General features: G+C 45.8%; 2 protein-coding genes and 1 non-coding gene across 3 annotated transcripts; 1 reads left to right on the plus strand and 2 right to left on the minus strand.

Annotated features, from left to right (window-relative positions):
• Window positions 1-631: 631 nt before the first annotated feature.
• On the minus strand, window positions 632-736 carry LOC128064258 (U6 spliceosomal RNA). The gene has a single exon (XR_008200974.1). It is a non-coding gene; the product is annotated as a U6 spliceosomal RNA (small nuclear RNA).
• A 4,115-nt stretch (window positions 737-4,851) lies between these two features.
• LOC128063830 (major allergen I polypeptide chain 1-like) lies at window positions 4,852-6,232 on the minus strand. Its single transcript, XM_052656645.1, has 3 exons — window positions 6,172-6,232; window positions 5,844-6,034; window positions 4,852-4,881 (listed from the first exon to the last, which is right to left on the minus strand). Exons 1-3 carry the CDS (start codon window positions 6,230-6,232, stop codon window positions 4,852-4,854), a joined length of 282 nt encoding a protein of 93 aa, XP_052512605.1.
• Window positions 6,233-17,566: 11,334 nt separating this feature from the next.
• Window positions 17,567-19,625, plus strand: LOC128063862 (androgen-binding protein homolog). The gene is made up of 3 exons (XM_052656686.1): window positions 17,567-17,633; window positions 18,134-18,315; window positions 19,524-19,625. The coding sequence occupies exons 1-3, from the start codon at window positions 17,567-17,569 to the stop codon at window positions 19,623-19,625; spliced, it is 351 nt and encodes a 116-aa protein (XP_052512646.1).
• The last annotated feature ends 566 nt before the right edge of the window (window positions 19,626-20,191 follow it).

Below are 20,191 nucleotides of genomic sequence, written 5' to 3' on the forward strand. Positions count from 1 at the left end.
ATAAATGTATATTTTTAAAGAAACAGCTCCAAGTGTATGGCTCAGAATACTATGTATAGCCCTTGAGGAGTTACAGAAGGTCTTTGACTTTATCTAATTGTTGAATGGCTACACTACTATTATATTGTCTTGCTTGACTTTTTTTCTTTTTCTCTGCATTTTCTCACATCTCTGATTATAAATATACTCTTTGGAACTTGGGAGACAGGGTTTTCTACAGACAAGAGGCATGTGGAAGACATGGTAGGGAGTGGTCTGTTCTGGGAAGACCTCTAAGGGTTCTGCGTGGTTGTATGCAGTTTATTATATATATTTGTAATACTAGGCTATGTTTGCATTAGAATAAAATAAGCTTTAAAATATATATATATGGTTTTACACTGCATTAGTTATATATATGTGTGTGTGCATGTGTATATATGTGTGTGTGTGTGTATACATATACATATGCACCTGGAGAAGGGCATGGCAATCCACTCCAGTATTCTTGCCTACACACATATATATATCTCCTACCTCTTGAACCTCCCCCCACCATCACCAGTTCCACCCCTCTAGGTCATCAGAGAGTGCCAGGCTGGGCTCCCTGTGCTATATAGTAGCTTCCTGCTAGATGTCTATTTTACACATAAAAAATATGGAATTCTTCACAGATTTATTTGTCATCCTTGTTCAGGGGCCATGCTAAGCTCCTCTGTATTGTTGCAGTTTTAGTATATGTGTGGCTGAAGCAAGCACTCTCTCTCTCTCCTTTTAAAATATCTATTTAGTTACTTATTTTCAGCTCTGTTTGGTCCTAGTTGTGGCACAAGGGATCTTTTGTGGCAGTTTATGGGAACTTTTGTTGCAGTGCGTAGGCTTCACTCTAGTTGTGGCACACAGGTTTTAGCTGCCCCACAGCATGTGGCATTCCACAACCAGGGATCAAACCAGCGTCCCTGAATTGAAAGTGGATTCTTAACCATTAGAAAACCAGGGAAGTCCCATCAAGGTCTGTCTTACTTAGGGGCTTCCTCAGTAGTCTTAGCCCTTGCTCTTTATTTTTCCTCACAGATCATTAGTCCAAGTGGTTTAGCTATCTGTCTGATTTAGTATATTCCTTCCATGCTCCTTCTGAAAGAGTTTAGAATAAGCTTACCCCTCATGGACTGAGTGTGGAAGATGCTCCTAAGTCTGGGCCAGCCCTCTGTGTCTGCTCAGAGCTGCCTTTGTGGTAGAAGCAGTGATGATGTGAATCTGGGCTGGTCCTGCTATCATCAGTAGGGCCTGTTCACCTGACTATGCTGTGTTGCCCATGCCAATTTCTGTGTCCTTGGTGCCCACATGCATGAAGCTGTGTGCAGCCCTGCAAACTTTACAAGTGGGACCTATTTATCTAGCAAAGTAGTCATTTAGCAGTTACCTCAGTAATCTAGGAATGGACAAGATGAATCCATCCATATATTTTCTACAGTGTCCTCTGAATGGAAGATGTGTTTCTGTCAACTCTTTCCTGTGCTGAGCACCTCTGTCAACTCTTTCCTGTGCTGAGTACCCCTCAGGATCTGCTGAGCTCTGTGCCTTCCTGAGGAGTCCCTCTTGGGGCACATAAGAGAACATCTGTCCTTCCATGTGCATGGCTTCAGATGACTGGGTTTGATGCCCTGACTGGGTATCCTATGTTCTGAGTCCATGAGTATTGCCAGTCTAAGGATGAGGAGAGATACATTATACCACTGGAACTGTAGTAAATGTAGTAGAATATTTTTCAAAAGGAAATCAGAAGGAAACTTCCAAGTATGATGGCAACACAGAAGCAGTGGGTGTATCTATGCCAGTCTTCATTGGAATCATGAAGGCAAGCCCTGTCCTCAACTATTGCCTGATTCTGGACTTTCCCTTTCGAGGGGCTTGTCTCAGTACTGTTGCCCTGTCTTGGCACTCAGAGCTTGTGCCCATCTCTCTCTCTGACATTCTGGCTACCAGGTCTTGATTGATGGGGCAATATGTCCTGCCTGGAATCCCCAGTAGATTCCTATGGGCTGGGTAGGAAGTGCACCCCCAAACACCGTTTCAGGGCAGTTTGAGAATATCTCAGTGCAAGGTCCTTAGATAAGTACATGGCTAGAGAGCATCTCCCTCCTGCATCGGGGTTCCTGTTCTCTGTGTAGGGTGATGATGCCTCTGAAGCTTCAAATATGGTATCCTCCCTTCCTCCTGCTGCCTTCACTGAGCATCTTCCACTGAATTCTTCTTCTGCATAAACAGGCAGATGGACATATGGCACCATGAGACTTTGTGTCCCCAACAAAGGAGACCCAGACAGGGACTTGGGGGTATGTAGGTAAATAGAGAGGTGATGTCAGGTGCTGAAGTGAGGAACTAAGGACAGTGAACACCCAAGTGAGAAAGGCCATGGGGGTGAGCAGGTGGGGCTCAAGGCCCCTGGAGGCCTTTAAAAGAGAGTGTGGAGCTCACCTCTGAGGAGACACACCAGCAATCAAGGAGGCTGGGGTCTGTAGTGTCTGAGGGTTGCCCTGTGGGCATGAATCCCCACACTTTCTACTGAGCTTTGTTCAGCAAGCTCCCAAGTGCTGGAGAAATCCACCAAGCTGGAAGGACAGATGCTGGTGTTTGAGGAGGGGAGTGTCAGCAGTGGGGGATTATCCCACAGCTGCAGGTGAACTCAGGTTGGCCTAGGTGGAGGCGAGGTGGGGCTTCTATGATCTCAGAGGGAAGTCAGGTGAGAATCAGAGATCCAAAGTCACAGGTTTTTCATAGTTATCTTCCCACCCATCTGAGGTTTTGGATGTCAGACAGAAAAGGATTTGGGAGAAATCAGATGTTGCCTTTTCTACTAACTCAGATTAGATAAGGGTGCTGTAGATTGGAGGAAGGCAGGGAGAGGGTGCTGGCGACGGAATGAAACACCAACACTGCAGAGTGGTTTGAATCTTTATATTTTAACCCTTGCTTCTTACAGCTGCTTTATTTTATATCCCTTGCACAACAACCTACAGGGCAAGCTGCCAAGCACTATGATTCAGAGACCATACAGTGCGCAGGCGCAGGGCGAGGTAACCTTTACCTTGGCTTATTCACTGCAGCTAAGACTTTGTTTTGGGGAACTTCCTTATCAACTTAGAATCCGTTTTGTCCCAGGGTCTGCTCCTTTTGAGGAATCAGAGAAACATCCTTGTGTGCAAGAAATGTTCTTTTCCCACGGGAACAAACAGGATTCTTAGCTGAACATCTCGTTTGCAAGAATGTTCAGCCCTGGTTGAGAGTCTCGTTTGCAAGCACTTCTCAACCTTCCTTACACCTAGTTCCCTACAGAGGGGAGGGGGCAGTGGGCAATATGGACGTGTCTCTCCAGCAGCCCCAGGAGTTCTGTGCAGCTGAGAGCCAAGAAACAGACTCTCTCTGTCCCAGGAGGACCAACTACCCCTCACTTGTTTTTGCCACATCCTTGGATGGATCCCTATAACAACTGTACACTCACTGCAGAGCAGGGTGAGTCTATATTCAAGACATTGTAAGGAGCACCTAACTCATAGGGGTGGCAACTGTCCTTTCAGAAGGCCTGGAGCTTTTATGTCTGTTAAGCGGAGGTGGAGGTGGAATACACATCCTGGGTCAGATGAGGAGAAGGGTCCCTGTGCCAGGACCTGCTTACACCTGTTGAACTCACCTTAGCTCCCACAGAGACAGGTCTCCATCTTAGAAGCACCCTCAGCCAGAGCCTGGTGGGGGTGGAGTGGTGGACCGAGACAAGGGCCCAGTGTCACCCGGGGCAAGGAGACCTCCCCCGCATCCCCCAGGTTCCCCTCCGCAGGGAGAAGCAGCAGCTCTGGATCACCTTGGGGACCTGTCCTAAGCCTCCTCACCATGAGGACCTTAGAGATTCCCTGTCCTAGACCCAGCCTTGTGGGGTAAGCCCAGCAGACTCTTTTCTGGAGGGGAGCTGTTGGGTGGGAAGACGCTCTTAGAGAGGGAGTGGGGTCAGGTGAAGAAGAATCAGACAGCGTGAGTGTGGGGCCTGGTTCATGGACAGGCAGCAGAGACACAGGAGGAACGAGAATCTCCAGGCCCCTAAACGTTCACTCTGAGGGTGAGACCCAGCTCACCCTGGATGTGGAAGCAGCTGAGTCCACAATGGGGGTTGGCATTAGGATCAGCTGAGGCCCAAGGAGCGACAGAGTTCAGCATGTGAAACTTGACCCTCTGTTCTTCCTCTCCTTCAGGCACTTAGGACAGGGGCCCTTCTCACCTGTTATTTTATTTTGTCCTCTCCCCAGCCTTGAAGATTGGAGGTGGTTCGATGTTATAAATGGCACCAGCCCAAAGGACTGTAATATGTGCACAGTCACAGGGTGAGGTAGCTGAGCTCGTCTCCCCAGCATGGATGAGTGGGGAAAGTTATGTCTCTTCAGCAGATGCTTTACCCACTCTGAGCCTCAGATTCTCCCCTGTCAGATGAGGATGATTACTCCTACCCCTCAAGGTTGCTGGGAGGAATAAAATTTGGTGGATGATGCATGTGACCTGTGGATCTTGATGACAGAAATGATTGACACTCTGGCTGATGTAATGATCATTACCCATGCCCCCACCTGCTGAATTTGTGGAGGAAGATCTGACAGCACTGAAATCCAGCTGCAGTAGGAAGGCACACTGGTGGTCTCCACTGTGGCCATGTCCTCTCCCGCACCTGCAAAGCCCCATCTCCAGTGAGTAAGCACTCTCCTGTGAATTGCAGGGCTTTTTATTGCTGGAATCCTCTATAATCAGACACCTAGATGTGGCAGGTTGCTAACACTACTTAGGGATCAGGCAAGTGGCTTCCTTGGTTTCCTGGCAGGGATGTTTCCATCAGCAGAGAGAACTTGAATATATTTTATTCTGTAAGAGAAGGTACAGAAATCTGGTGAGGCCTCAGGGGTGGATGTGACAATTAGCTGCACTGAACAAGGGGAAGGGCCTGCAAGTTGTTTGGAGGGAGGCCTCTGGATGTGAGCAGGTAAAGGTGAATACTTCCCAATGAGGTTCCTCCAATGGAACAGAGATTGTGGGGTTTCCCTGGAAGGCTGTAGGCAGTCTTCTGGGATACAGTGGGGGACTGCTGAGGACCACCTGGCAGGACCCTGGAGTGACATCTGGGAGTCTCCAGGGATGAGCTGATCCCTGTCTGCTTCCTCCCTCTGGCCCTTGGACACTTAGAGCTGAAGCAGCTGCTTGTTCCCACCATCTCTAGGGCAGCAGAGAGAGGACTGACCTTGGGCATTGACTGATCCTCGACTCTGGGCATCCCAGGCCTGGGGAGGGTAGGAGGGCAGCTTTTGGAAGCAGCTACCTCTTTTAGGCATGTGAAACCTGTTGGGTCCAGGGAACAAGGACAAATGTGGGTGTTAGATGGAGTGGAGTAGGGACTTGAAGCACTAGGGAAAGAACTGATGTTTGGAAAAGGGAAGGACTCAATGTGAATGGATTACAGAAGAGTCAGATTCCTGAGCTGGAGAGGCTGGAGTCAGGGAGGCCAGTGCTGAGGGCCTACCTCCAAAGGCAGGTGATGTCACAGAGTCAGGAGGACCTGGAGGGTCCCAGGCCTGTGACCATGCAGAGCCCAGTCAGGGCCAGCTCAAGAGCTCCAGGGCTGAACTGAGTTTTCCTGCAGAATCCTTTCCCACACTGTGGGTGTTGGCCACTTCCTCTCTACCTCCTCATTCATGAGGTTCTTTTTGCTTCCAGGTTCCCGGGGAAGAGCCAGGGTGGAGAGGAAATGATGCCCTCCACTTCCCAGTGGCCTGAGCAGACCCCTGACACCCCCGCCCCACACAGGCACATTCACACACAGCTTGACCCACCAGAGCACTCAGAGCATCCTGCTTATCCTGTGGTGTCAAGTTCTCATCAACACAGCTCTTCAGGGTATCGGCAGTTTCCAGTGCATCAGGGTTTTGGTTATACTTTTCAACTTGTTCAATATAGGCCTCATGGCTTCCTGATATGAACAGGTCAACTGTGTCCCTCAAGGCTGGGCAGATGTCATCACACTCTGAAACAGAAAGAGAAGGGGACACTCCCTGTAAGGCACTCATCAGAACACCCTGTTCCCTTCCTGCTCCCGACATGCTCAGTGCTGCCCTGGGAAGGTGTCACAACCCTTGAGGAGCCCAGGTCGCAGCCACTCACTTCCACCCGCGATGAGGAGCAAGGCAGCGCAGAGCAGCAGGAGGGCTCCAGCCCACGTCATGGTGCTGGTGGCAGGTGCTCCCTACTCACCTGGAGCCCTTTTATACCTGTGCTTGTCCTCACCCCAGGGGACTGTGTTGCATGCTTGCTTTTTTCAGGAGATATGCCAGGCCACAATGTGAAGGTGCCCGGGCTGCACAGAAGGAGCTGTGTGTGTTGGCAAGATGCTAGTGCTTGAGTCCACAGAGGGCACTGGCTCAGCCTCCTCCCCGCTGGAGGGCTCTGTGGGAGGGGCAGCTGACTCAGGAAGCTTAACAAGTGAAAATCCCCAGGTTGACAAAAAGGACAAAAATGCTCCCAAATCATGCCTCCTGAATGATGGCCAGTGGTAGCCTGTCAGTACAATATGTGACCTTGAAGACAGGATCGTGTGGACATTAGCAGTTTACAGTTAGATCAGTGATTAGTGAACCGTCTCACAGGGGTTTGTGCCAGGTAGGCCAGAGCACAAGCCCTGAGCCCCTGGTCAGACTCTGGTGGCTCCTGTCCTGCTGTTGTCACCATGTCCTTCATCTTGTCAGTGGCCTTTGTTGGGCCACTTCCCTGAATCAGTATCTGGAGCCTGGAAACTTCTTCTATGTGTTGGCCCAGAAATTTCTGTTTTTCTCTTGGCCAGGTCCTACTACCTGGCAACTTTAATAGCACCCCATTCTACACTGCAATATTGTTTGCAACATCTTTTTTCTTTTAAATTAAACTTTATATTGGAGTATAACCGATTTACAGTGTTATCATTTCAGGTGGAGTGCAAAGGGACTCAGCCATATGTATACACACAACCATACATTTTTTCCCCAAACTCCTCTCCCATCCAGGATTGAGCTGTGTTCCCTTTGCTTTAGAGTTGGTCCTCATTGGTTATCTATTTTATTTCTCTAAAATTTATTGATTTTTTATTGACAGATAAATGCTTTACAATGTATGTTGGTTTTTACCATACATCAACATGAATCAGTCATAGGTAAACACTTGTCTCTTCCCTTTTGAACCTTTCTCCCACCTGACCACCCCATTCTACTCCCCTAAGTTTTCCCAGAGCACCAGGATGCACTCCCTGCTCTACACAACAACTTCCCATTAGCTATCTATTTACACATGGTAATATATGTATTTGGAGAAGGCAATGGCACCCCACTCCAGTACTCTTGCCTGGAAAATCCCATGGACGGAGGAGCCTGGTAGGCTGCAGTCCATGGAGTCGCTAAGAGTCGGACACGACTGAGCAACTTCACTTTTACTTTTCACTTTCATGCATTGGAGAAGGAAATGGCAACCCACTCCAGTGTTCTTGCCTGGAGAATCCCAGGGAAGGGGGAGGCTGGTGGGCTGCCGTCAATGGGGTTGCACAGAGTCAGACACAACTGAAGCGACTTAGCAGCAGCAGCAGCAGCAATGTATGTATTTCAATGCTACTCTTACAGTTCATCACACTCTCTCCCTCCTTGTGTCCACAAGTCTTTTCTCTATGTCTCAGTCTCTATTCCTGCCCAGCAAATAGGATCATCAGTTCCATTTTCTAGATTTTATATGTGTGCATAAGTACGTAATATTTGTTTTTCTGACTTGCTTCACTCTGTAAATGGACTCTAGTTTCATCCACCTCATTATAACTCAGATGTGTTCCTTTCTATGGCCGAGTAGTATTCCATTGCGTATATATACACCACAACTTCTTTATCCTTGTATCTGCCGATGGACATCTAGGTGGCTTCCACGTACTAGGTATTGTAAATAGTGCTGCAGTGAACATTGGAGTACGTGTGACTTTTCCAATTATGATTTTGTCAGTGTGTGTGCCTAGTAGTGGGATTGTTGGGTCATGTGATAGTTTCATTTATAATTTTTCAAGGATTCTCTATAGTGTTCTCCATAGTGACTATATCAATTTACATTGCCACAAACAGCACAAGAGGTTTCCCTTTTCTCCACATGTTCTCCAGATTTTTTGTAGATTTTTTGATGATGACCATTCTGACTGGTGTGAAGTGATATCTCATTGTAGTTTTGCATTTATCTAATATTGAGTGATGTTGAGCATTTTTTCATGTATTGATTAATTTTTAGTATGTCTTTTTTGGAGAAATGTCTATTTAGATCTTCTGCCCATTTTTTGATTATCTTGTTTGATTTTCTGATGTTGAGCTAAATGAGTGCTTGTATATTTGGGGGATTAATCCTTTGTCAGTTGCTTCATTTGCAATTATTCTATCACATTCTGAGGGTTTCCTTTTCATCTTGTTTATGGTTTCCTTTGCTGTGAAAAAGCTTTTGACCACTTAAGTGGTTCCCATTTGTTAATTTTTGTTTTTATCTATGTTACTCTAGGAGGTGAGTCATAGAGGATCACACTACAGTTTATGTCAAAGAGTTTTCTGACTGTGTTTTCCTCTAAGAGTTTTATAGTTTCTGGTCTTCCATTTAGGCTTTTAATCCATTTTGAATTTACCTTTGTGTATGGTGCTAGGCAGTGTTCTAATTTCATTCTTCTATAATACACGTTGCTGTGCAATTTCCCTAACATCACTTATTGAAGAGGCTATTTCTCCATTGTATAGTCTTGCCTCCCTTGTCAGAGATAAGCTGCCCATAGGTGTGTGGGTTTATTTCTGGGCTTTTATCTTGATCCATTGTTCTATATTTTTCTATTTCTGCCTGTACCATATTGTCTTGATGAGTGTAGCATTGTAGTATAGTCTGAAATCAGGAAGATTGATTCTTCCAGCTTCATTCTCCTTTCTCAAGATTGCTTTGACTATAAGAGGTCTTTCGTGTTTCCATATGAATTTTGAAATTTTTTGTTCTAGTTCTGTGAAAAATGCAATTGGTACTATGATAGGAATTGCATTGACTCTGTAGATTGCTTTCTGTAGTATAATCATTTTCACAATTTTGATTCTTCCCTTCCAAGAACATGGTATATCTCTCCATCTGTTTATGTCATCTCTGATTTCTTTCATCAGTGTCTTATAGTTTTCTCTACACAGTTCTTTTGTCTCCTTAGGTAGGTTTATTGCTAGGTATTTTATGCTTTTTATGTCAATGGTGAATGGGATTGATTCCTTAATTTCTCTTTCTGAGTATTCATTGTTAGTGTACAGGAATACAGAAGATTCCTGTGTATTGATTTTGTATCCTGTGACATTACTAAATTACTGATTAGGTCTGTTAATTTTTTGATAGTATTTTTAGGGTTTTCTGTGTATGGTACCATATCATCTGCAAACAGTGAGAGTTTTATTTTTCTTTTCCAATCTGGATTACTTTTATTTTGATTTCACCTCTGAATGCCATTGCTAGGATTTCCAAAACTATTGGGTAATAGTGGTCAGTGTGGGCACCCTTATCTTGTTCCTGATCTTAGAATGAATGCTTTCAGTTTTTCACCATTGAAAATAATGTTTCCTGTGGGTTTATCATACACGGCCTTTGTTACGTTCAGGTAAGTTCCTTCTATGCTGGTTTTCTGGAGAGTTCTTATCACAAATGGGTGATGAATTCTGTCAAAAGCTTTTTCTGCATCTGTAGAGTTCGTCATGGCTGATTCATGTTGATTTGACAGAAAACAATGAAATTCTGTAAAGCAATTATCCTTCAATTTAAAAATAAAATTTTTTATATTTGTTAATATGATGTATTACAATGATTGGTTTACATACATTGAAGAATCCTTGCATCCATTAGATAAACCCAACTTGATCATGGTGTGCCATCCTTATCCATTTTAAATATAGTAGTGTGTACTTGTCCAACCCAAACTCCCTAACCATGCCTTACCCTCATCATTCCCGCTGGCAATTGTAAGTTCATTCTCTAAGTCCATCAGTCTCTTTCTGTTTTGCAAATAAGTTCATTTATATTGTGTCTTTTTAGATTCCACATATAAGAGATGTCGTAAGTTATTTCTGCTTCTTTGTCTGACTTAATATGACAGTCTTTGTCTTTCTTAGTATGACAGTTCTTAGGTCCATCTGTTATCTGCAACCTCTTTTGACCCTTGGGTGTCTCTGTACTGTCTTTTGACCCTTGAGTCTCCTCTCCAGATCTCCCACTTGAGGAAAAGCCAAACCCCTTCTAGGCCACAATCTTTGGGCCAGTTGCACAACCAGCCCTGTGCTGCTGGTGCCTCTATGAACATACACCTACCTTTCTCTCCTCCCTGAATGCCTCCTTTCTGCTTCTTGACCTGACCAAGTGTGCTCCTGCAGCAGGGCCTTAGCACATAGAGGCCTCCTGGCCTGGAAGGCTCTTGCTCCTGTGGTGGTGTGATGCCTCATCCTCAGGTATCTTCAAGTATCACAGGGCACAGATTTCCCCCAACTACTGAGCCCTATTATCAAAGCAATCTGCCCTCTCCTCCCCTGACAGCCCTTTGTCTTCTCCCCCTGCTTCATCTTCACCCAGAGCACTTCTTCCTGTGGGGTCACTGTCTTTCACTCCCTCTTGGGTGATGAAGGGCTGCAGGAGAGCGAGAGCTGTGCTGTGTGCTGCTGTATCTCAGGACTAGGGAAGGGCCCCACATTCGGTAGAGGTTGCACAATGTTTGTTAGAATAATGGCAGGAATATTCCATTTCTCTGGAGTTGATAAACAAGAATATTTTTAGTTCTATTTACTATAGGTATGCTTATAAATATTGCCTGAGAGAAAATAAATAAGGTAAAGATTTAAAATGTTTGATAAGTCAGAATCAAGTAGCTTTTTGCTAGAGGCACCTGACTGGCCTTTGCCTGAGTCACCTGTAGTGGATTAAAGTTTGCTGAGTTGGGACACAAGGTGTGACCACAGTCAGAACCCTGTGCCATATAGGATTCACATCCAGTAACTGCTCTTGGCAAAGAGACACCAAGTACTGAGCTGCAGTGTCAGCTGACCACCGTGCAGCCCCTGCTCACCATGACTCCTATTGCCTGGGGCTCTGAAGGTCACCCCACGAGTGGCTCAGGTGACTGCAGATGTGTCTCAGAGGTTCCTGGGCAGGAAGGTGAACACCCCAAGGCCCAGGCTGCACATGCTGGTCTTTGTCTATGGTGGCAGGACTTCCGTATGGTGAGACCCCTGCCCATGTGTCCCATGCCTCTTGTCCTTCAGAAGACACTGCCCCCAGTGCCATCCACAGCTCTGTGAGGAGAGGAGTCAGGGCTTGGAGTGCTGAGTAATACAGGTGGCTGCTATATATCCAGCCCAGTGCCCCTTCAAGGGTGCCATAGAGTCCTCTGACACATCTCTGAGTGGTGGGGACATTTAGTGACATCAGAGTGAGAAGCTGGGTAGGGTCAATGGAGGGTTCACCTGATGTAAACCTTTCCCAATACAGGTTGTCTTTTAAAATGTATTTTGAATTTGTGTTGACTTCTGCCATACAACATGACTCAGCCATGAGCATACATGTTTCCTGCCTCTTGAACCTTCCCCCGCCTTCCACCCAATCCCACCTTTCTAGTTTGTCACAGATTACCACGTTGAGCTCTCTGTATCAAGTTGTTTTTCAATAAAATTTTATTTGGAACAGTTTTGGATTTATAGAATAGTTGAAAATATTTGTCAAAACTGACAGACAACCTTGGAGCATTCGTAATAACTCAACCTCACAATATGTGAGGATTTGGGTTTCACCAGATTGTCCATTAATGTGTCTTTGGATCCCAGGATGCAATACATGACCTACACACACTGCATTCATTGTCATGTGTCCCCAGTGTCCTCTGCTCTGTGGAACTGCTCATTCTCTCCTGGTCTGTCATGGCCTTGGGAGGTCTGAGAAGGACTGGTCAGGGATGGTAGAAGGCCCTCCAAGCTGAGTCTGTCTGCTATTGTTCTTATAATGTAGAGTGGAGGAAATGGCAGCCCACTCCAGTATCCTTGTCTGGTGAATCCCACAGACAAAAGAGCCTCTCAGGTTATAGTCCTTGGGGTCACAAAGAGTCAAACATAACTTATAACTCTGAGCACAGCACAGAGGAGGCCTCAGACTTTGGGTTTTGCGAAAGACAACACAGAGCTGAAGCCCCCTGCTTGTCTTCTTAATCTGGGTACATGTGACAGCTGTGTGTCTTACCACTGGATATGTCACATTTGATTGTTGATTAATGTTATGTTTGTCAGATCTGCACTGTTTTCCAACCTTCTCCTCTCCTCCTCTTTTCTTTGGAAATGAGTTACTGAGTCTAGCCCATGCTCAGGGAGTGCAGAGCAGTAAGTTTTCCCTCCTGAAGGGGATAATCTATCTGTGTAACTAGAGATGTTTCAGTAAGGAATGGTTGTCTCTTCTCCCACATTATTTTAGTTTTGTTTAGGTGCACTAGGGCTTTTTGTTTGTTTTTTTTTTTAATTTTTTTAAATTGAAGGATAGTTGCTTTACAGGATTTTGTAGTTTTCTGTCATAACATCAACAAGAATCAGCCATAAGTTCACCCATGTCGCCTCCCTCCCGAAACTCCCTCCTATCTCCCTCACCACTCCACCCTTCTAGATTGTCACAGAGCCCCTGTTTGAGTTCCCTGAGTCATACAGCAGATTCCCATTGGCTATCTATTTTACATATGGTAATGTAAGTTTCCATTACTCTCTCCATACTTTCACCTTCTCCCTCCTCTCCTCCCCCTGTGTCCACAAGTCTGTTTTCTATGTCGGTTTCTCCATTGCTGTCCTGAAAATTAATTCATCAGTACAATCTTTCTAGAGTCTGTGTATATGTGTCAGTATACGATGTTTATATTTCTCTTTCTGGCCTACTTGACTCTGAATGATAGACTCCAGGTTCGTCCACCTCATTAGAACTGAGTCAAATGTGTTCCTTTTTATCAGTTCAGTTCAGTTGCTCAGTCATGTCTGACTCTTTGCTAGCCCATGGACTGCAGCACGCCAGGCTTCCCTGTCCATCACCAACTCCCAAGTTTCGCTCAAACTCATGTCCATCGAGTTGGTGATGCTATCCAACCACCTCATCCTCTGTCATCCCCTTCTCCTCTTGCCTTCAATCTTTCCCAGCATAAGGGTCTTTTCCAAAGACCCTCTTGGAGAACACAAGCAAAACTTTGCGCGCACCAGGACCCAGGAGAAAGGAGCAATGACCCCACAAGAGACTGACCCAGACTTGCCTGTGGGTGTCCAGGAGTCTCTGGCAGAGGCGTGGGTCTGCAGTGCCCTGCTGCAGGGTCAGGGGCGATGAGTGAGGCAGTGCATGCACAGGACCTTTTGAAGGAGGTCGCCATTATCTTCATTACCTCCACCATGGTTTGGTCTCAGGTCAAACAACAGGGAGGGAACACAGCCCCACCCATCAATAGAAAATTGGATTAAAGATTTACTGAGCATGGCCCCTCCCATCAGAACAAGACCTAGTTTCCCCCACAGTCAGTCTCTCCCATCTGGAAGCTTCCAAAAGCCTCTTATCCTTGTCCCTCAGAGGGCTGCTGCTGCTGCTAAGTCACTTCAGTCGTGTCCGACTCTGTGTGACCCCATAGACGGCAGCCCACCAGGCTCCGCCGTCCCTGGGATTCTCCAGGCAAAACACTGGAGTGGGTTGCCATTTTCTTCTCCAATGCATGAAAGTGAAAGTGAAGTCACTCAGTCGTGTCTGACTCTTCACCAGCCCCATGGACTGCAGCCTACCAGGCTCCTCCATCCACAGGATTTTCCAGGCAAGATTACTGGAGTGGGGTGCCATTGCCTTCTCCTCCCTCAGAAGGCAGACAGAATGAAAACCACAATCACAGAAAACTAATCAAACTGATCACATGGACCACAGCCTGGTCTAGCTCAATGAAACTATGAGCCATGCCATGCCGGGCCACCCAAGATGGACAGGTCATGATGGAGAGTTCTGATAAAATGTGGTCCGCTGGAGAAGGCAATGGCAAAGCACTTCAGTATTCTTGCATTAAGAACCCCATGAACAGTATGAAAAGGTGAAAAGATATGACACTGAAAGATGAACTCCCCAGATTTGTAGGTACCCAATATGCTACTGGAGAAGAGTGGAGAAATAACACCAGAAAGAATGAAGAGACGGAGCCAAAGCAAAAACAGCGCCCAGTTGTTGATGTGACCGGTGATGGAAGTAAAGTCCAAAGCTGTAAAGAACAATATTGCATAGGAACCTGGAATGTTAGGTCTGTGAATCAAGGTAAATTGGAAGTGGTCAAACAGGAGATGGCAAGAGTGAACAGTGATATTTTAGGAATCAGTGAACTAAAATGGACTGGAATGGGTGAATTTAATTCAGATGACCATTCTATCTACTACTGTTGGCAAGAATACCTTAGAAGAAATGAAGTAGCCATTAGTCAACAAACGAGTCTGAAATGCAGTTCCTTTTTATGGCTGAGTAGTATCCCATTGTACATATGTACCACAGCTTCTTTATCCATTCATCTGTTGATGGGCATCTAGGTTGCTTCCATGTTTTAGCTATTATAAATAGTGCTGCAGTGAACTATGGGATACATGTGTCTTTGTCAGTTTTGGTTTTCTCAGGGTATGCCTAGTAGTGGGATTGCTAGGTCATATGGTGGTTTTATTCCTAGCTTTTTAAAGGAATCTTCATACCATCTTTCACAGTGGCTGTATCAATTTACATTCCCACCAGCAATGCAGGAGAGTTCCCTTTTCTTCTATACTACAAAGCTACAGTCATCAAGACAGTATGGCACTGGCACAAAAACAGAAATATAAACCAATGGAACAAGACAGAAAGCACAGAGATAAACCCAACACCTATTAGTACCTTATTTTTTACAAAGGAGGCAAGAATATACAATGGGGATAAGAGAGCCTCTTCAGTAAATGATGCTGGGAAAACTGGACAGCTGCATGCAAGAGAATGAAATTAGAACACTTCCTAATGCCATACACAGAGATAAACTCAAAATGGATTAAAGACCTAAGTGTAAGACCAGAAACTTTAAAAGTCTTAGAGGAAAACAGGCGGCACACATAAATCAAAGCAAGATCCTCTATTACCCACCTCCTAAAGTCATGGAAATAAAACCAAAAATAAACAAGTGGGACCTAAACTTAAAAGCTTTTGCACATCAAAGGAAACTACAAACAAGGTGAAAAGACAACCCTCAGAATGGGAGAAAATAATAGCAATGAAACAACTGACATGAGATCAATTTCCAAAATATACAAGCAGCTCATGCAATTCAATACCAGAAAAACAAACAACCCAATCAAAAAGTGTGAAAAAGACTTGAAAAGACATTTCTCCAAAGAAGACATATAGATGGCTAACAAACACATGAAAAGATGCTCAACATTGCTCAATATTAGAGAAATGCAAATCAAAACTGAAATGAGATACCACCTCACATCAGTTAGAATGGCATCATCAAAAAGTCTACCAACAGTAAATGCTGGAGAGGGTGTGGAGACAAGGTGTGCTAGGTCTTGTTGCAGCATGTGGGACTTCTCTTTGCAGAGGACTGTATCTCTAGTTACAGCAGGAGGGTTTTAGTTGCCCCAGGGCATGGGGGAGCTTAGGCCCCTGACCAGGGATTGAACCAATTACCACTGCATCAGAGGGCAGATTCTTAACCACTGGACACCAGGGAAGTTGCTATTTATTTACTTAATCATTTATTTTATTAGTGTGGACTCATGCATATTAGTGTGGACTCACTCATATTACTGTATACTTTGGGTTATCATCCAATACTCTGTTATTTATATTGTCCATCAAACCTTTTCCAATTTGTCAGTAGGGGCTTCTCAGACTTCCTTTTAGAGTTTCAAGGTCCATTTCATTGTATCTGTGCAAACAAACTGCTCTCCTAATGTGAAAGTTTGAGTTGGACTCTTGACAGAGTTTTCACACACGGAGTGCGGCCTCTGGTGAACCCAGCACTCTTGGCCTTAGAACTCCCATCTCCAGTGGCCTGTAGGACTGTGGACCTCAGAGTCTCTGATGCAGGAGACAAACCTTACAGCCCTACAGCTGCTCGCTGATGTTTCTGGATAAACTGTGCAGTTCAGGTACCTCTTGAGATCAGGTTCACTGATGGAAGAGGATGAGACAACCAGAAAGGGCAAGGCTAGACCACTAGGGATCAAGAATGTGCCCAGGAACTTGTTCTCTTAAGGGTTTGAGAAAGACTGGTAGCATGATGTGAAATTAACAGAATTAGAAGCCCAGTGAAAACCTACATGGCTGTAAGTCCTATGAGTTCCTTGTTGGGAATATTTTGGAGCCAAGGTTGGTTGTCCACCATTGCTTGGGGCCCAGTCTAGAGACTGAAGATGTTAAGATATTCAAGGGCTTCAATAAGGCCCCTTCAGTAAGGCCCCAATGCACAATTTTATGTGCATTCTTATCTCCAGGACTTAACCTTGGGGAAAAAGGAAGGATTCTGGATGACCTTTTTTTTCTACCTGACAGTGGTGTAGACCTGTCCTTGGCTCTTTTGTGATTCTGTCTGCTCAGTTTGGGAGAATGCTGCCCTTCGAACCAGGATAGGTTGGGGGAAGGTTGATCAGGAAAACAGGTGATCGTTGGGGCTGGGACAACAGAGCACTTGGCTCCAAATGGAATCACTTAGAAATGCCAGTGTTGCTGTAATCACAGCCTCTGTTCTCTGGTGCCAAATAGAAACACAAACAGCGTTTTGAATGAAGTAGGAAAGAGTAGCTTTTATTGCTTTGCCAGGCAAAGGAGAACACAGTGGGCTAATGTCCTAAAGATCATGTGAACCACCTTGGGGCAGGTAGTGAGGGGTTTTATAGTGTTTAAGGGGCAAGGCATGGTCAGCTGGTGAACAGTTCTTGGATGGGTTGGCATCAAGGTGAATTTTTAAGCATCATCAACCTTTTGGTTTCAGCCAGTTTATGGTCAATGTTCTTGTGGTCAGCAGATTTCATCTGGAGGGGGGTCTACTTTCTGTAAAAACAACTTAGGAATATGTGTCAGGCCATTATATGTTCTAGGAAACTTGGAGTTTGGCGATTCTGTTATGTTGCAGAATTATAGTCTAAATTGTTACCAGTTCCCCAGCCCAACAGCTATTCTTTGTTTTTATATCTTCACATTTCCCAGTCATTAACTCTTGAGTCAGCATTTTACTTCAAAAGACAAGGTCACAGGGGCTTGTACATGGTTTCATCTGCTCCACTTGATCTTTGGCAAAGATACCCCCACATGTTCTCCAAAAGCTCTGCTCTCAGAGAGGAAAGGGCTTCCCACAGTTAACACCCCAAGGACAAGGGAACCACATGTTCCAGGAGCCTGGCCATAGGACTGTGTTCCTCTTGGGAGGGGTTTGGGTTGAGCCCAAGGAGCTAGGGTTTTTTTAAAGTGACAGGAACCCTGCCCTGAGCAGAGCACTCCAGCTGCCACCACGATGAAGGGAGCACTGCTTTTGCTGGCCTTGCTGGTGACCAAAGAGCTGAACTTTGAGACACATGAGGGTAGGAAGGAGGGTCCAGATGGCCCTCCTGATCCTTGCTCAGTGCCGTCTCACTGCATCCTTCCTAGTCCTGTCCACACCACTTCTAGGGGCAGATTCTGAGGGCAGCTGTCTGACCAGTGCCAAGGAATCCTGCACAAACTCCCTGAGGCTTTCAGCCTTTGAATGGAAGGAGTGGTGTGGAGTTGGAAGGGTCATTAGCTATGCACACACTGGGGGATAGTTAGTTTGGGGGTAGTGGTGCTCATTGGAAGGGAGGAAGCAGGCTGGTATGCCTGGGGCGGTGGTCAAGGGCAGAAGGGTCTCCAGGCCTACCCCCTCTTACTGCTCCCTTCTGCTGGGTGGTTTTCTGTCTGGAATGTAAGCGGTCCTGGGAGAGGGAGGGTCTCTGTGGGAGGTGAGTCTGGAAGCTTTGTATGTAAGTTCTATCAAGTGGTGAGAAACAGGAACCTCCTACTCTGGTAATCCTCTTGATAAGATGCTTTCTGCCTGTGCTTTCAGCGGAAGCCTGCCCTGTGTTTTATGGAGCGGTTGGTACGATTTTTATTGGAAGCAAGACATTGTTGAACTCAACGTTCGATTTGGTTGATGCTACTGATGAGGAAAAGGAAGCTATCGGAAAACTCCAGGATTGCTTCAATGAGGATGGATTTCGTGCCAAGCTTTTCATTATAGAACTTGTGGTAATTGACTCTTTTCATCCCTTACCCTGCCCTGCCACTCACATGCATAGTGCAGTATGTCACATGGGAATAGATCATGCAGTCATGGGATATGTGACAGACAAGAGCTATAAACAAAGAAGCACATAAACCCTTTGCTTCACCCTGCAACACCTGTAATATGTAACTGCAGTCCTTCTGCACATCGAGCCTCTTGTTAGTGAATATGCCTGCATCATGCCAGTCAACTCACACACAGAATAGGGTTGTAATGTCAACGCAGTAGGCCAAGTGTCTTGAGTCATATGATTTTTTTCCCTCAGTGAGAGGAGCTAGTATTGGAGGAATAGAATTTTAATGTTTGGCAGTAAAGGAAGCATTCAGCTCACACATATGTAAGAGTCTTGTCAGCTCTACTTTAGGAATACTGAAAAGGAGCCCCTGGCTTTAGAGTCTCTTTCCAGCATGGGACTCCCTGGCTTTGTGAAGTTTCTGGCCTGTGGTCTTGTCACTTCTTGTTCCCACTCTGATGGCCATTGCTCTGGCCCAGAGCCCCATTTCCACCCGCGTGGTCTCCGTGTCTACAAGCCAGAATTTTCACTGTGGTGTTTTGGTGCCTGAAGCTCCTGAGGAGGATTCTAGGTATCTGTGACTGCTCACCTGAGCAAGCAGTGTATCTCCCAAAGAACCATCTTTCCTTTTTTGTTCTTGTTAAGTAATACTGGAGATTGTGAATAGTCTTTCTCAACATATTTTCCTCAAATTGTTGATTGTTCAAAACGAGAGGTTTTCTGCAAACAGAGTTTCATGCACTAATAGGAGCACACAGAGCACATGGGTTTGTTTACGACACCTGCATGCACATTCCGTCCACCCAGCACACCTGACGGAAGAGGCTCAGGTGCAAGAGGTGTGACCCAAACCCAGGCTCCAGCACCTTGCTCCTCCCTCAGGACTAGTCCCGGCTGTGCTCTGCTGACCCTTGTCATCTTCTCCCCTCCCTGGCATGGTTGGTGACTCTGTCTTCCTCCTGACACCTGTGTTTGGGCTGTTAGGGAGCCATCCTCCCCCTGGTGCCTACTGGCAGCCCCTTGTCCAGTGGTGGGTCTGTGGGCAGAGGTTCTTGCTGGGGACGGGGCTGAATCCCTGAGGGTGAGGTGATCCTGGGGAGACGGGATAGCCTGGCTGTGGGCTCAGGTCCTGTCTTTTCTCCTCCTATTCCCTCCCAGAGTTCTGTCATTTTAAATGAGGATTGCTCTGGCTATAGAGTGCCCACAGTGTTGAACGCTGTTTCAGGATTACTTCTCAGTGTGACGTCTTTGGTGAGATGATCTTTCCCAGGGATGCCAGCGTGCACTCAAGCTTCCTGCCCTGTTCTCCTCAACTGAAGCTGGAATCCAGACACCTGTCCCACCTGATGTGGTCTCTATGAGGCTTACTCTAATAAAATCACTGCAGTATTGCTCAGTGTGTCACGTGTGTGTGTGCTCTGGGGAGGATATGAGGCAGGAGGTCTTGGGAGATGGTGAGAAGTAACACATGTGATCGTTGAGAGCATGAGGACCAGAGTCAGACAGAATGATGGTAAACCCAGGCCCTGTCCCTGGCAAGCTGTGGAAACGTGGGTAAGTCTGTTTAACTTTTTCAAGTCATTTTGTCATCTGCTAAATGGGGATTGTGTGTCAAGATTAAGCCAGTAACATAGTTTACAACAAGATTATAGCCAATAGCTTTTGAGGATAAAATTGTTGTTTGTGGACACAGATGGCATATCTCCTACTCTGGCCTTCAGCACAGTGGCAGAACGTCCAGTCCTTTAAATATCCCTCTGGTTATTGAATGGCAACTCCTGCGATGACCTGAGAGGGTCATCACAGGTCCCCTCTTCCTCCTAGTG

The sequence above is a fragment of the Budorcas taxicolor genome, chromosome 18, assembly GCF_023091745.1.
Source record: "Budorcas taxicolor isolate Tak-1 chromosome 18, Takin1.1, whole genome shotgun sequence".
In the NCBI taxonomy this organism is placed as follows: Eukaryota; Metazoa; Chordata; class Mammalia; order Artiodactyla; family Bovidae; genus Budorcas; species Budorcas taxicolor.